The 14,082-nt window shown below is 48.7% G+C and overlaps 1 protein-coding gene across 1 annotated transcript in view; it reads left to right on the plus strand.

The window, feature by feature from the left end:
* The first annotated feature begins 663 nt into the window (after nt 1-663).
* The window catches only part of VASH2 (vasohibin 2), a 67,176-nt gene continuing 53,757 nt past the window's right edge, over nt 664-14,082 (plus strand). The window contains exons 1-2 of the mRNA XM_030557511.1: nt 664-762; nt 1,500-1,948. Coding sequence (XP_030413371.1) covers nt 1,673-1,948 — 276 coding nt within the window. The 5' untranslated portion in view covers nt 664-762; nt 1,500-1,672. The remainder of the gene's footprint in view (nt 763-1,499; nt 1,949-14,082) is intronic.

Here is a 14,082-nt window from a genome sequence, read left to right on the forward strand (position 1 = left end):
CTGGGCAGTGGGGCTTAGGTTGCAGCCCCCCTGTCTGGGGCTGAAGCCCTTTGGCTTTGATCTTGGCCTCCCTGCCCGGGGCAGTTGGGCTCAGGCTTCAGTTCCCCTTCCCGGGGTCATGTAGTAATTTTTGTCAGAAGGGGGTCAGAGTGCAATGAAGTTTGAGACCCCCTGCTTTAGACCATGGTTCTGTAACTGGAGCTGTATAGATGCAAATGTCGATTTGATTACAGGACTAAGGTTTTAGATCCTCAACTCTTTGGGACAGGGATCGTAGCTGTGAAGCGTCTTGCAGCCTGTGGGTACCAGAGAAATAAATAACCTACCTTAACTTAGAATAATTAGTACAGTATGTTAAATACATGTTCCGACACAGAATACCGTTGGTGCTACAAAATTAATCTTCAGCTACGTACAAATGTCTAACAGATGTAACACTCCGGTTTATGATCTACACGCATCGAACCAATGCGCCCTCTGCAGCTCTAAGCGATCAGATTTCTCCTACTGGCCCTGCCCCCTGGCACGATCACAGCCAACCAGAACTCGGCAAAGCTTCTGTGCGTGGTATTCCAGCTCCTGGCGCCTCCCCTCTTTGTTGCGGCAGCCAATAGGGGCGCTCGGAACGTCGGCGGCTGCCGGGTAACATGGTTACGTGTCAGAGAGTAACAATCATGGAACATGGAATGAGGCGAGAGAGGCAGCCGCAGCAGCCCCAGCCGCCCGGAGAGTCCCTGGTGCAATGAATCCCGCTGCGACCAGGTATGGGGGTGTGGGGCGGATTGATGGCAGGGGTGGAATGTCTGTTAAAGAATGGCCGGCAGCGGCAGCGGCAGCAGCTGGGGAAGCAGGCAGGCACCCACCCACTCCCAGCCCAGCCCTCTGCTGCTGGGGATCGATTGCGAACGGACCCTTCTCGAGCTGAGCCTAAGATAATGCTATTAGTGCTGCAGTCTGGCTCTCTGCTGCAGGCTCACACAGAATCACCCACCTCTGAGGAAAGAGGAGAGGATGAGTGTGGATTGCAGGGTTTCTGGGCTTTAGTTCGAGGGGAATTGTGTTACGTTTACATTTTGGACTCCAGCATTGTGTCAGACTTAAAAGGGTGATGCAGACAGGAATCTAGCCAGAGTACTATCGTCTCTTAATATGACAGCCCTAAGCATGATAAGCAGAGGGATCTAGCCAGGTTCAGGTCACTTGTCATCCCCCTTTGGGAACCCGCAGGAGCAATATGGAGCGGGATCTAGGTAGATTGCTATTGTCACCCTTGTGTGACGCCCTCGAGAGTTTTACAGAGAGGTGTCTCTCCAGATTGCTATTGTCCTTTTGTCTGTCAGTCTTAGTTGATACAAAAAGGGATCTAGCCATGTTGTTATCCTCTTGTGTGCCAGCCCTAGGTGATGCAGTAAGCTGAATGCTTTGCATAAACTCTGCTCCTCTTCTTCTGTTAACATGTTTTCTCTTTTCTTCTCCTTCTCACTCTCTGCTGGTTTTAGATTCAGCCCGCAGGAGAATAAACCCAGCAGCACTCACGCTGGCTAATTTTAGCTAATAACCACACTACCTGATTGCTGTGTCAGAAAGTGAGAGATGGATATGGCTTCCTTATTGTGGCATTGAACTGTATACATACTTCCTGCTTGGACTGCTCTTGCAATTCAAACCCATCATGACAGGCTCTACTTCCAATGCCCACCACTGCCCCCATCCCAAGGGAGCCAAAGGGGGACGGTCAAGGAGCACTCATGCACGACCTGTCAGCACTGCCAACAACGGGGGCTCGGAAGAAGAAGACAAAGATGGAGGGGTGCTTTTCCTCGTCAATAAAAGTGGCTTCCCTATCGATGGGCAGACCTGGGAGAGGATGTGGGTGCATGTGGCAAAGGTGCACCCTGAAGGTAGAGAGATGGTGGAGACGATAAGAAATGCTGCATACCTGGCTAAAGTAAGTGGCTCTAGGACTTGGCAGAATCCTGAGATCTCAAGAAACTTAGTACAGCAGTTGCTTTTCTCTATCTCATGAAACGTGTGTTTATGTGATAGCTTGTGTGCAAGTAACAGCTATAGTTAAGGTTGCCTAAGTGTTTCCATTCTAAGCACTGTTTTGCATCACGAATAATTACTTGAAAACATCACCTATGGGTTTCAAGGCTTGGTCTCTGCCAATAATTGTATATATTTGCAATTATTTGTTGACAGTTCTAATGCTGCGATGGCAATGCAAGTCTTCACTGCTGCAAAGATATTTTTTTAACAGTGAGGTAACTATTAAGTTATCCCAGTGTAAATTCCTAATAGAGATAAAGTGCCATATTCTATTATTTGTATTGCTTCAGCACCTAGGAGCCTCAGGCATGGACCTCATTTTGCCAGGTGGGGTACGTACACAGATCAAAAAGATAGTCCCTTCCGCAAAGAGTTTATATTTAGATTGTAAGACAAGAGACAACAGATGTAATCCCCCATCAATCTGTGTGTACCGAAGGAAACCAATGATGATGGTCAGTATGATAGACTGTGGTCTGTGCACATCAGCAGCCTAACTTGTAAAGTTTTTTTTTGTAGGCATCACAGCAAAAGTGAGCTTTGAGGAAGGATTTGAAGCTGGATAATGAGGTGGCTTTGCAGATGTGTACAGGAAGTGCCTACCCAGTGTGGAGTTTAAATGGGACCCTCTAAGGGTTAACTTGGTGAAAACTCAGCTGGAAGGAACACCAGCTTCTGAAGTCTGTGGGCCTGACAGTATACCTGGGGGGAAGCGGGAGAAAGCACAAAGGTGTTTGTTTGAAAATTTAACAAGAGGACAATGGTGACTGGCATCATGGTGGAAGTGGGAAGCAGCCTTACAATTTTGAATGATGGATAATAGGTAGGGTGGGGATAGGTCGTGAAAGATTTTGAAAGGGAAGACAAGTCGCTTATATTTGATGTGATAGACAAGAGGGAGTGAATGGAGGAATGCCAACAGATGGGTAATGTGGCCAAAGCGACAGGCTAGGGAAATGATCTTTGCAGCAATGCTCTGAATGGATCTGAGTGGGGCAAAATTGAATTTGTGGAGGCCAGGGGAAAGGATGGTGTAGTAATCAAGATACGATATAACAAGAACTTGGATGAGAGTTTTGCTGTGTGAAAGGACAAGAAAGGCCTTATTTTGCTGATGTTCTGCCGAAAGAATCTGCAAGATTTAGACGTGGACCTCTGTTTAGGTCCTAAAATCCAGGCTGAGTGCACTGTACAGTTTACCACGAGGTAGCTAGTAGGCAAGGTTCATGCTATACCCTCCACCTGTGGTTGACCTTGCAGTAAAACTAAAATGCCTTATATCCACTAGGGTTGTAGCTAGTGCACTCTAGTTAATCCATGGTAAAAACACACTTTTTTTTAGCAGTCTAGACCAAACCTAAATTGAAAGTTAGCAGGTTAACAATCCTCACTGAGAAGTGCCTTGGAGTGTTTCGGTGAACATTGGTTTTGATTTGGCAGTTAGGAGAGCATGAAAACCTCCCTGCACGTATGGATAGTACACTCTGAACACCACTAACACTTTAAAAGCAATGTTCATCAGATGAAACAGCAGCTGCGCAGTGCACAAATGTACCATTCACTCAGCTGCATGGTGACCATGTCCAGATTGCATGAGGAAGAGCTCTTAAGGAGTCCTGCTTCAGCCAAAGCAATCTGAAACCTTGACTTTACAATCTTGCTATGGGCTTTCCTGGCCTTTGAGTCCATTATTTATGTTCTATCCCTGTCGTTTACCCTGTGTCTGCCTTCTCTGTTTAGAATGTAAGCTCATCAGGGCAGGGGGCTGCAGCATACTCTCTGCAGTGCCTAGAACAGTTCTTGGCACTGTAATAAACAGTAATAAACAGGAATACTAATAATTACACAACATTGACATTCTCTTTATAAAGAGGGTGAAATCCTGGCCCCATTGTGTTCAACAGCAAATTTCCCACAGACTTCAGCGGGGCCAGGATTTCACCTAGAATGTGTGTATATGAGACTTTGGGAAAGTTTAGGTCGAGGACTGGACTTCACAGCTGGAGCCCATTTCTCTTCCCCGGCCCCTTGTATCAGTACTGAGTTTTGAATGCAAGACTGAAAAACCCTTGGTGAGGAATAGATACTTCACATGTAGCTTTTGCATTAACATGTTAGTTTAATGAAAGACTGACCTGGGGGTAGGTGGACATAGGGCATGTAAGCCATGGTGTACAGTTTAACATTTCTGCTGGCAACATTTCCTACTGAGACTAGCAGGTTTGTTTGGCTCTTCATCACACTCTGCTTGTCTCTCTGCTGCTGCATTAGTAATCATACTGTATTTAATGATCTGTCCACCCTCCGAGATTATGGCTTTTATTCTCTTCCCACTTACACTAGTGTAGATCAGGAGTAAAAACTGCTGGGAAAGAATATTGTGGTGGGCAGGAGGGAATGGTTTAATAAATGTAGTATGTGTATGAACTTCAAATGGCTAGTTATGTCCCTGTTCTTTGCCTAGATTAGTAACTAGGAGACCTGTGATTCCCTCTGCTCTGTGACACAGAAGAGGGCAAGCACATGGAAGGAGGAGAAGAGACTTGGCCCAAATCCATAAAGGGACTTAGGCACTGCAGTGCCTAACTTTTAGGCACCTAGAAAATCCCTGGAACAACGTTGGGATCCACAAAGCCTGAGTTTGGTGCCTAGGCTCTCTATAAAAGCCAAAATGCTAGGTGGGGAGATGCCTGAGCTAGCCAATGGGAGATACCAAGAAGCGGGGGAGGGCTAAGCCTCACCCTTCTGGCAGAGTTCAGCACCTAAGTCTGGGCTGTGGGGATGTGCCCATCTCTGCTTGTGGTTCACAACTGGGAACTCCTCTCCCGGAGTCAGGTGGCTTAGGTGCCTAAGCCATTTCTTACAAGAATGAGTTAGGCACTTGCCTAGTGCCACACAATGGACCATTAGGATGGGGAGGAGGAGGAGGATGATCATGACTTCTTCTATAACTTTTAGCCCAGTAGTTAGGGTTATTCCACGAGGATGTGGGAGACACCCGTTCAGTTCCACCTTCTATTTCAGGGATGGCCAACCTGGGCCTGAGAAGGAGCCAGAATTTACCAATGAACATTGCCAAAGAGCCACAGTAATATGTCAGCAGCCCCCCATCCGCAACCCCCCTCCCACCCCGAGCGCCTCCTGCCCACTGGCAGCCCTGTCAATCTGCACCTCCCCCTCCCTCCCCACGCCTCCCGCAATCAGCTGTTTTGCAGTGCGCAGGAAGCTCTTGTGGGGAGGGGGAGGAGTGAGGGTATGGCAGGCTCGGGGAAAGGGGCAGAGGCCTTGGGGGAAGAGGTGGAGTGATGGAAGGAACTGGGGCAGAGCAGGGGGTTGAGCAGTGAGCGCCCCACAGCACATTGGAAAGTTAGCATCTGTAGCTCCAGCCTTGGAGTCATCGCCTGTGCAAGGAGCCGCTTATTAACCTCTGAAGAGCCGGATGTGGCTCCAAACCTACAGGTTGGCCACCCCTGTTCTACTTGATGAGAAGGGATTTGGACAAGGGTTCTCCATCTCTCAGGAGAGGGCTTCAACCATCGGACTATGGGATATGGTGATGTGGGGCTTCCTCTGTCTCTTCTGTTGAAGTTGAATAATTAATGAGGCCAGAGAGACAGTGATTCTCACTCCTTAGCAGAGTGGTTAGGACATGCACTTGAGAGGTGGGGGATCATTATTCAAATACCTCATCAAGCAAAGAGGGAATTGAAGTAGGGTCTCCTGTATCCCAGAGAAGTAACCTAACCTTTGGGCAAAAGAGTATAAGGGTATGTCTACATCTACAATTTTGCAGCGCTAGTTGTTACAGCTGTATTAGTACAGCTGTATAGGGCCAGCGCTGCAGAGTGGCCACACTTACAGCAACCAGCGCTGCAAGTGGTGTTAGATGTGGCCACACTGCAGCGCTGTTGGGCGGCTTCAAGGGGGGTTCGGGGAACGCGAGAGCAAACCGGGGAAGGAGACCAGCTTCGCCGCGGTTTGCTCTCGCGTTCCCCGAACCCCCCTGCAAACCGCAGGGAAGGAGACCTGCTTGCACGGGGGTTCGGGGAACGCGAGAGCAAACCGCAGGGAAGGAGACCTGCTTGCACGGGGGTTCGGGGAACGCGAGAGCAAACCGCAGGGAAGGAGACCTGCTTGCACGGGGGTTCGGGAAACGCGAGAGCAAACCGGGGAAGGAGACCTGCTTCCCCGCGGTTTGCTCTCGCGTTCCCCGAACCCCCCTGCAAACCGCAGGGAAGGAGACCTGCTTGCTCGGGGGTTCGGGGAACGCGAGAGCAAACCGGGGAAGGAGACCTGCTTGATTTACCAGAGAGGCTTCCTCAGGTATGCTGCGATACCTGCTTATTCCACAGAGGTCAAGAAAAGCGCTGGTAAGTGTCTACACTTGATTACCAACGCTGGATCACCAGCGCTGGATCCTCTACACCCGAGACAAAACGGGAGTACGGCCAGCGCTGCAAATAGGGAGTTGCAGCGCTGGTGATGCCCTGCAGATGTGTACACCTCCTAAGTTGCAGCGCTGTAACCCCCTCACCAGCGCTGCAACTTTGTGATGTAGACAAGCCCTAAGGGAGGCTGCCTCCTCCTGTCCCCAGGCATTTTGTGTGGTGTTAGGTATACTCAGAGCATGCCTATTGGATGGGGCCCCACAGGCAAAATAAGAGGAGGAGTGCCTATCTTTCTCCAGTTTGTGGCTCGCTTTGGGACTTAGATGTAAGGATGCTTAAAGCAAGGCAGAAGTGTACATGCCCAGAGGCAGAAATACAGGTGCCTAGGGAACTTCTGCAGCAAAAACGTAGGTGCTGAATGAGCTTAGGCACCTACAGAATTAGGCAGCAGCTGAGTGGGGATTTTGTGGATTGCAATGATACCTAAATCTGGATTTAAGTTCCTTTATGGGTCTGGGCCTAAGTTTCCAGCTTTTTTTCCCTTCTCTTGAGCTTGCAGGAGCCCCCCTGTCTGAACACCGCAAAGCTGTGGCACTGCCTGTGGCAACCAGGAGCAGTCATTCCTCAGGATTCTTCCCCTTAGGCTCAAACACAGGAGTTATTTCCTTCAGAAAGCCAGCAGTCCTGATCACCACATCACCTCCTCTACTTGGAGGGCGTAGAACTCAGGTGCATCATGGAGAACTCATAGCAGCCCATCCCAAAGGATCCACTCATCTGGAACATCCCTTCCCTGTGGCGCGTCAGGTTCTTGTGGAGTTTGGAGGCCCACACTCTGCTCCCTTTAAGGCTGTAAAGTCCTTCCCCTGGTAGGGGCATGGAGTAGAAACCCTACAAGACGAACTGGCTAAATCAAATGGAGTTCTTGAATTCTCTTCCCTGCTCCTGGGAGGGCTTTACTGCAAGGGTGTGTGGAGTTGGGCCTAGCAAAGTAACTTATATGGAAGTTGGAAAGGTAAGTGACTGAGTGTCCCTTAGCCAAGTCTTCCCTGGGGAGGTGTTTCTCAAATGACAGTTAAGATACACGTGAAGTGGGAAGGTTTGACTTCAGCATGTCATGCTTCCTCTGAAGTGTCAGGTATGTGCTAGACAGAGGTCAATGCTACTGCATATGGGCCATTGGTCTGTGCTGCTACTGCAGTTCCTGGGTCCTATAGGAAATAGCTAGGATGAGATGCTGTTAGATGAAAGGTCCATCTGCACCTGGTGGAATGAAGCACTTGTCATGTTTTCATTAATGGCATGGAAATGGATCAAGCTTTCTAAACCAATGGCTAAAGCTTTCTAAACCAATGCAGACTGAGAGGGGATGGCTGGGCGAGCTGACAATCACAGTCAGCAACAGTTGGGTACCTAGTGTAGTTCCTGATGCTTATTTCTTTAATTTTCCTCTCCCCTGTTAATATAATAGCATGGACCAGGTCTTGTCCTGGAATATGATCTACTCCTGCTTAGGAGCGCAATTTTGTAAACTATGGTACTAATGATAACATCTTAGCTGCTTGGCTGCTGACATTTTACTATGCTACTCACAGACTCATGGAGTTTTTCTTTGCATCATGTTTTGTGGCATCTTTCAGCTCAGCCATAGTCAATTTGTGTTAGGAAGAGATTGGATTTGGGATCTTGTACAATGCATCAGGTACTGATGTCTTTTTTAGCAGGTTCTGCTCTTTGTGTATCTGGCAACACTTTTCCTGGTGTTTGTCTTTAGATTTAGACTCTCTTGTTGACCCTTTAGCTGACTTGAAACACTTTATTTTTAATCTGGTTTGTGTGGGCGATAGTGGTATATAGACTGTAAGACACGCACACTTTTTCTCTTTGGAATATGGAGGGCTAGACAAGGTGTGTAGGCTGCCTTGTATCTGTAGATTTCCCCTCAGGTAGAAAGGACTGAAACGTCAGAGTTCCATTGAGGACTTTGCCGTTGCTCAGCATCTCTAGTTGCTATTAGAAGATAGCAAAGCACATACTGGACTTGATTCTCTCCCCTTGCTTTCCAGTCCCAAAGGGTTTGCTGCATCATATGACTTACACTTGGAATGTCTGTGGTGATTGATGAAGCAACTGGTGAACGAGCAGAAACATTTCAAGTATACCAGCACCCTGAAGGCCGTCTGATATAGCTGAATACTGGGGAGCACTGGTGGTGATTTCCTTTTTCTCACTATATTTCAGTATCTTCAGAGTTGAATCCCTGTTCCATGTTATGTACATAGGCGCCCCGTAATAGTGTAGAGATAACACTTGATACCTGTCAAACTAGACAGCTGATAGTTTCATGTGTTCTTTTCCTGAAAGGTCAGGCTACTAATTCCTGATCAGTGGGAGAAGAATTACCATTCTCCTTCCACTATGGTGCCACAGGAGACCTCTTGGCACTGGGTGACTGGCACCTTTAAGGGGAAATGTGCCTAGTCCCACCTGTGACTAGGTAGCTGCCTCCCAGCTGATGCCAGGGCACAAGTGATTGCCTGAAGGGCACCTGGTCCTTATAGAGGCCCACAAATGTTCAGTTGGGCTGGTGAACTACAGGGAATAGGAAATGGAGACCTAGCTCTTGAATGGGTCCTAGGTAAATGGGCTGGGGAAGGAGAGAATTGTAGGGTATAGAAAGGCTCCTATAGGAGTCCCTGGTTCAGGGCACTGGCTGAGAGAGGTGAGAGAAAAGTCTGTGGGAGCTGTAGCCTGTGTGGGGACAAAGAACTTATTTATTTTGATATTTTGCCTAAGTGTCTGGTTAACCAATAACTTTTGCCTGGAGGCCGGGGCCTAAAGTAGTCACTGGTGTGGCATTGATCTTGCTCAAGCTGGTAAAAGAGTCCACTAGCTTGCACCTTCCTTCTAAAAAGTGAATCTTTAGTCTCTTTAGTTACCTGCAGTAACTAAAAGTTGAACATGAGTTCTATTAGCATAGCTACTTGCGTGAATTTGATGAGTTCAGTTTGGATTCTGAATCATTTTAATTCCCAGTGATGGGCAATGAGTTTTCCTCCCTTTCCAGAAAGTTGCATTTGACTGAACTAATCATCTTAGCATTAGACTCACTACCTCTTAGTATAGAGCAATAAGCAGCTTCTGAGTTTGTCGTTGGGTTGCTGTTAGTGGGACAGATGTAAATTACAGAAACACAAGGCTGATTTTCTCCCTTTCCCTCCCAACACTGGATTCTCTGGAAATGAAGATGTCTCCCTAAAACACTGATTGAGCTGTGGGTTTGGAAATACCAGCATCTTCAGGATTATCCCTGTTCCCACTCTGCCCCCATCTTCAGTTTATTATCAGTGCCTAGTAAATAGTCCTGGTCCTTTACCTAGTACTTTTGCTGTAGTGCCAGCTGGCCTTGGCTCTCAAAGTGCCTTGCAAAGGCTAATGAATGAAGCCTCCCAACACTCTCTCTAATGGCTCCACTCTGCTGAGTATTAATGGGAGTACTTACAGAGAGAGGGTATGGAGTCAGTAAGTATTACGCAGCCGAGACTGAGGTGCAGAGGCATTAAGTGACTTGCACAAGGTCATGTAGGAAGCCTGTGGCGGGGCTAGCAATAGAACCCATATTGCTGGAAACCTGGTCCTGTGAAAAGTACTAGCCTCAGGACAATCCCTCCTCTCTTTGTGGGCTTTAATACAGACTTTGATCTCGCCCATATCTTATACTGGGATAGCCCCCTTGACTTCAGTGGACTTATTCTTGAATAACATTGGTATGAGATCAGAATCTGCCTCTTTGTCATATGTCTCTGTTAATCTGTCATTCACTTTATAATTCATGAATGGCTGGGTTCATGTTTCCTTCCATTCTGTGCTCCTTCAGCTGTTCAGTTATCCCATTACAAACTCTTGCAGATGTGTTGCATCTGTTGGGACGTGTGGCTATGACTGGAGTGCTCTGTTTTTGAGGGCATAGTATTGAGACAGCCACACTTCGCTTTTAAGTGAGAGGTTAAAACTTTGCTGCATTAGCATTTCATGCATTGTTTGTATGGAATGAGCAGGTAGAATTGTGGGAGGACTGATCTTAGCACCTTTATCTGGAGTAGTTGCCAACTCTAGGTGTAAACTGAATTGAAAAATGCAAGTTGGAGGCTTGGAACTTACCCTTAGTTGCTTAGCCTAGTTGTAAATGTGCTAAAACAGCGGTCCTCAAACTTAAGCAACCGAGGACCCCCATCTTGATTTTAAAAATTTTGTGGACCCCCAAGCATCCCGCTCAGCCCCAAGCCCTGCCCCCATGTTACCTCTTCCCCCAAGGCCCCACTCCACCCCTGCCCATCCTCTTCCCTGCTTCTTTCTGCCCCCTCCCCCCAGTGCACCCCATCCCTGCTCCTCTCCTTCCCTCCCAGGACCTCCTGCATGCCAGGAACCAAGGGTACTTCAGGGGGTCTGCCGGCCCCACCGGTCAGCTCCTCCTCCCTCCCTCAACTCTTCCTGAATACCACTGAACAGCTGTTCCCCAGCATGCAAGAGGCATTAGGAGGGAGGAGTTGATCAGCAGGGCTGACAGACCCCCTGGAGTGCCCTCGCAGACCCCAGTTTGAGAAATGCTGTGCTAAAAGATGTTAGTTTAAAATGATCTTATCCAGCTAGTGCTACTCAAGGTATAAAAAAAATAATAAAGCGAATTGAGATTTTTAGCTTTTGGAGTTCTTTGTGTATAAGACAGTCCTCAGATATAAATTTCAGAAGTTTACTAGTGATCAGTGGAGTTATTCCAAAGAATAATTTGGCCCTATGTATTTTACTTAGTCTCTGAGTAAGTACACAAATGATGTGAACTACACTATAGAGAACTGTATTATTATTATTATTATTATTTGAAGGGAGGTTTCCACAGGCTATTTCTACTTGTGATACACTCCTCTATAGGTGGTGTTCTGCAGGGAGTCGTGAGTAAACTGTCCGCTGTCAGTCAGTGCCACTGAAGACAAACTGTATGTGTTCCCTTGATATTCAAATGAGAGCAGCAAATGGTGCTTCAGAAAGTAGGGTCCATGTCACTTCACTTCCTGCATAAGGAGAAGAGAGACTCCTCTGTGGGGACAGCACAGGAGAAGGAGATTAATGGGTTTCTGAAACTGAAATTTCTTGAGGAGACATAGGACTTTTGATCTGACAGCTCTGTCAAAATATGCAACAGTACTAACATGGGGTGACATCCTGGCTCTATGTATGGTACTTATACGTCATCCTCCCCTGCCATTGCCCTAGTATCTGAGCACTCCGTAATCTTTAGTGTGTTTATCCTCACGACACCCCTGTGAGGTGGGAAAGTTCTTTTGTCCTGTTTTACACACGGGGAACAGAGGCCCAGTGATTTTGTCTGTACCCAGATCACCATAAGCTTATGCTAGTGCCTCAACCACAGGACCATCCTTCCTCCCTATTCTGCTCTATGGAAGTCATGAGCAAAACTTCAGTGGAGCTAGGTTTTAATCTCTGGTATTTATTTAAGACACTGGCTTTTATAATTGCAAATAGAATAACACCTGCCCACACAGTGTTGATAATCTTCAGCATTCAAGCTCTCTATCTCTATTTAAATTTGCTGTGCAAACTCCTGGCTGTTTGATGCTTATACTAAAAGTTTCACTTCAATATAGGTGTTATCCACTGGCTAGCTTTTAGATCCATCTTTCTCATCAAACACAGAACCTGTTCACCTCTTCCTTTTCCCATCCCCTTGACTACTGGAACTAGAACTAACACGATTTTCAAAGCAGTTACCTGTTCCCCTCTGTAGATATTCAGGTAATCAAATCGACATGGAGAACTTGCCCTTCTAACAGCTAGATATGTCTGGCACAATGTCTTTCTTGATCAGCCTCTTGACTCTGTGCTGGGTTGGCCAGCTCAGGACTCTGTTAAATGGAACTATATCACCCTCAGCAAGTGCCTAATCCTGAGTGGGGCCGAGCACCTGCTGCTTCCGTTGACTTCAGTGGGAGTTGCAGGTGCTCAGCACTTTTGATGGTCAGGCCCTGACTGGCGCTAAGGGTGGCAATGTTGTTATAGAGTCTGCTCCTGCTCCCATTGTAAACCACGGCAAAATGTCTATTGACTGCCATGGTGCTAGATTGGGCCCTAGTGTACAAGTGTTGTGCTGTCTGCAATATCATTCTGATTCTCCAGGCCATGTCAGCTCTGCTCAGATGGAGTGGAGAGGGGAGGGTGCAGGGAATTGGCTGCAACTCCTTGATGTAGGGCCTCATGTCCCAGGGCAAGTTAGGACGGAACAGGGCAGCCCACCTTATGCCACTGGCATAATATTCTTCATGGACGTTAAGCAAGTTGAAGCTCAGTTGCAATGGAGCTTTGTTCCACCACACCCCCTTTTAGAGTTGCCAACTTTCTGATTGCAGAAAACTGAACACCTTTGCCCCGCCCACTCATTCCCCCTCTCTCCTTCACTCGCTCTCCCCCACCCTCACTCACTTGCTATGCAGGGAGTTGGGGTGCGTGAGGGGTTGAGAGCTCTGGCTGGGGATGCAGGCTCTGGGGTGGGGCCAGGGATAAAGGGTTTGGAGTGTGGGATGGGGTTCAGGCTGGGGCAGGGGGTTGGGATGTGGGGGGAGGGCTCTGGCTGGGGGTTCAGGCTTTGGGATGGGGCCAGAGATGAAAGGTTTGGGGTGAAGAAGGGGGCTCTGAGCTGGGGCAGGAGTTGGGGTGTGGGATCCAGCTGGGGGTGCAGGCTCTGGGGTGGGGCCAGGGATAAAGGATTTGGAGTGTGGGATGGGGTTCAGGGCTGGGGCAGGGGGTTGGGATGTGTGGGGAGGGCTCCAGCTGGGCATACCAGCAATGGGTTGGGGCCAGAAATGAGGGATTCAGGGTGCAGGAGGGGCTCCAAGGCTGGGGCAGAGGTTTGGGGTGCGTGCTCCAGCTGGGGGTGTGGGGTCTGGGGTGGGACCAGGGATGAGGGGTTTGGGGTGGGGCAGGGGGTTGGAGCACAGGAGAGGGTGTGGGCTCTGGGGGGGATTTTGGTTTCAGGAAGAGGCTCAGGGTTGGGGCAGGGAGTTGGAGTGTGGGAGAGGGTGTGGGGTGTTGGCTCTGGGAGGGAGTTTGGGTGCAGGAGATGGCTCAGGTCTGGGAAAGGGGTTGGGGTGCAGAAGGGGTATTGGGGTGTGGGCTCCCAACTATGTCTACCTCAGGAGGCTCCCAGAAGTGGTGACATGTCCCTCTGGCTCCTACGCGCAAGGGCACCCAGGGGGACTCTGCGCGCTGCCCCGTCCGCAGGCGCCACCCTTACAGCTCCCAGTGGCTGCAGTTCCTGGCCAATGGGAGCAACAGAGCCAGCACTTGGGGCAGGGGCAGCGCACAGAGCCTCCATGGTGGCTCCTGCACCTAGAAGCCACAGGGACATGCCATCTGCTTCCAGGAGTTGTGTGGACCCAGGGCAGCAGGGAGCCAGGCAGGTAGGAAGCCTGCCTTAGCCCCACTATGCCACTGACTGTACTTTTAATGGCTCTGTCAGCAGTGCTGACCGGAGCCACCAGGGTCCCTTTTTGACTGATCATTCCAGTATAAAACTGGATGCCTGACAACCCTACCCCTTTTCCCTACCCCATTCTCCAACATGCCCCTTCCT

The sequence above is a fragment of the Gopherus evgoodei genome, chromosome 3 (assembly GCF_007399415.2).
Source record: "Gopherus evgoodei ecotype Sinaloan lineage chromosome 3, rGopEvg1_v1.p, whole genome shotgun sequence".
Lineage (NCBI taxonomy): Eukaryota > Metazoa > Chordata > Testudines > Testudinidae > Gopherus > Gopherus evgoodei.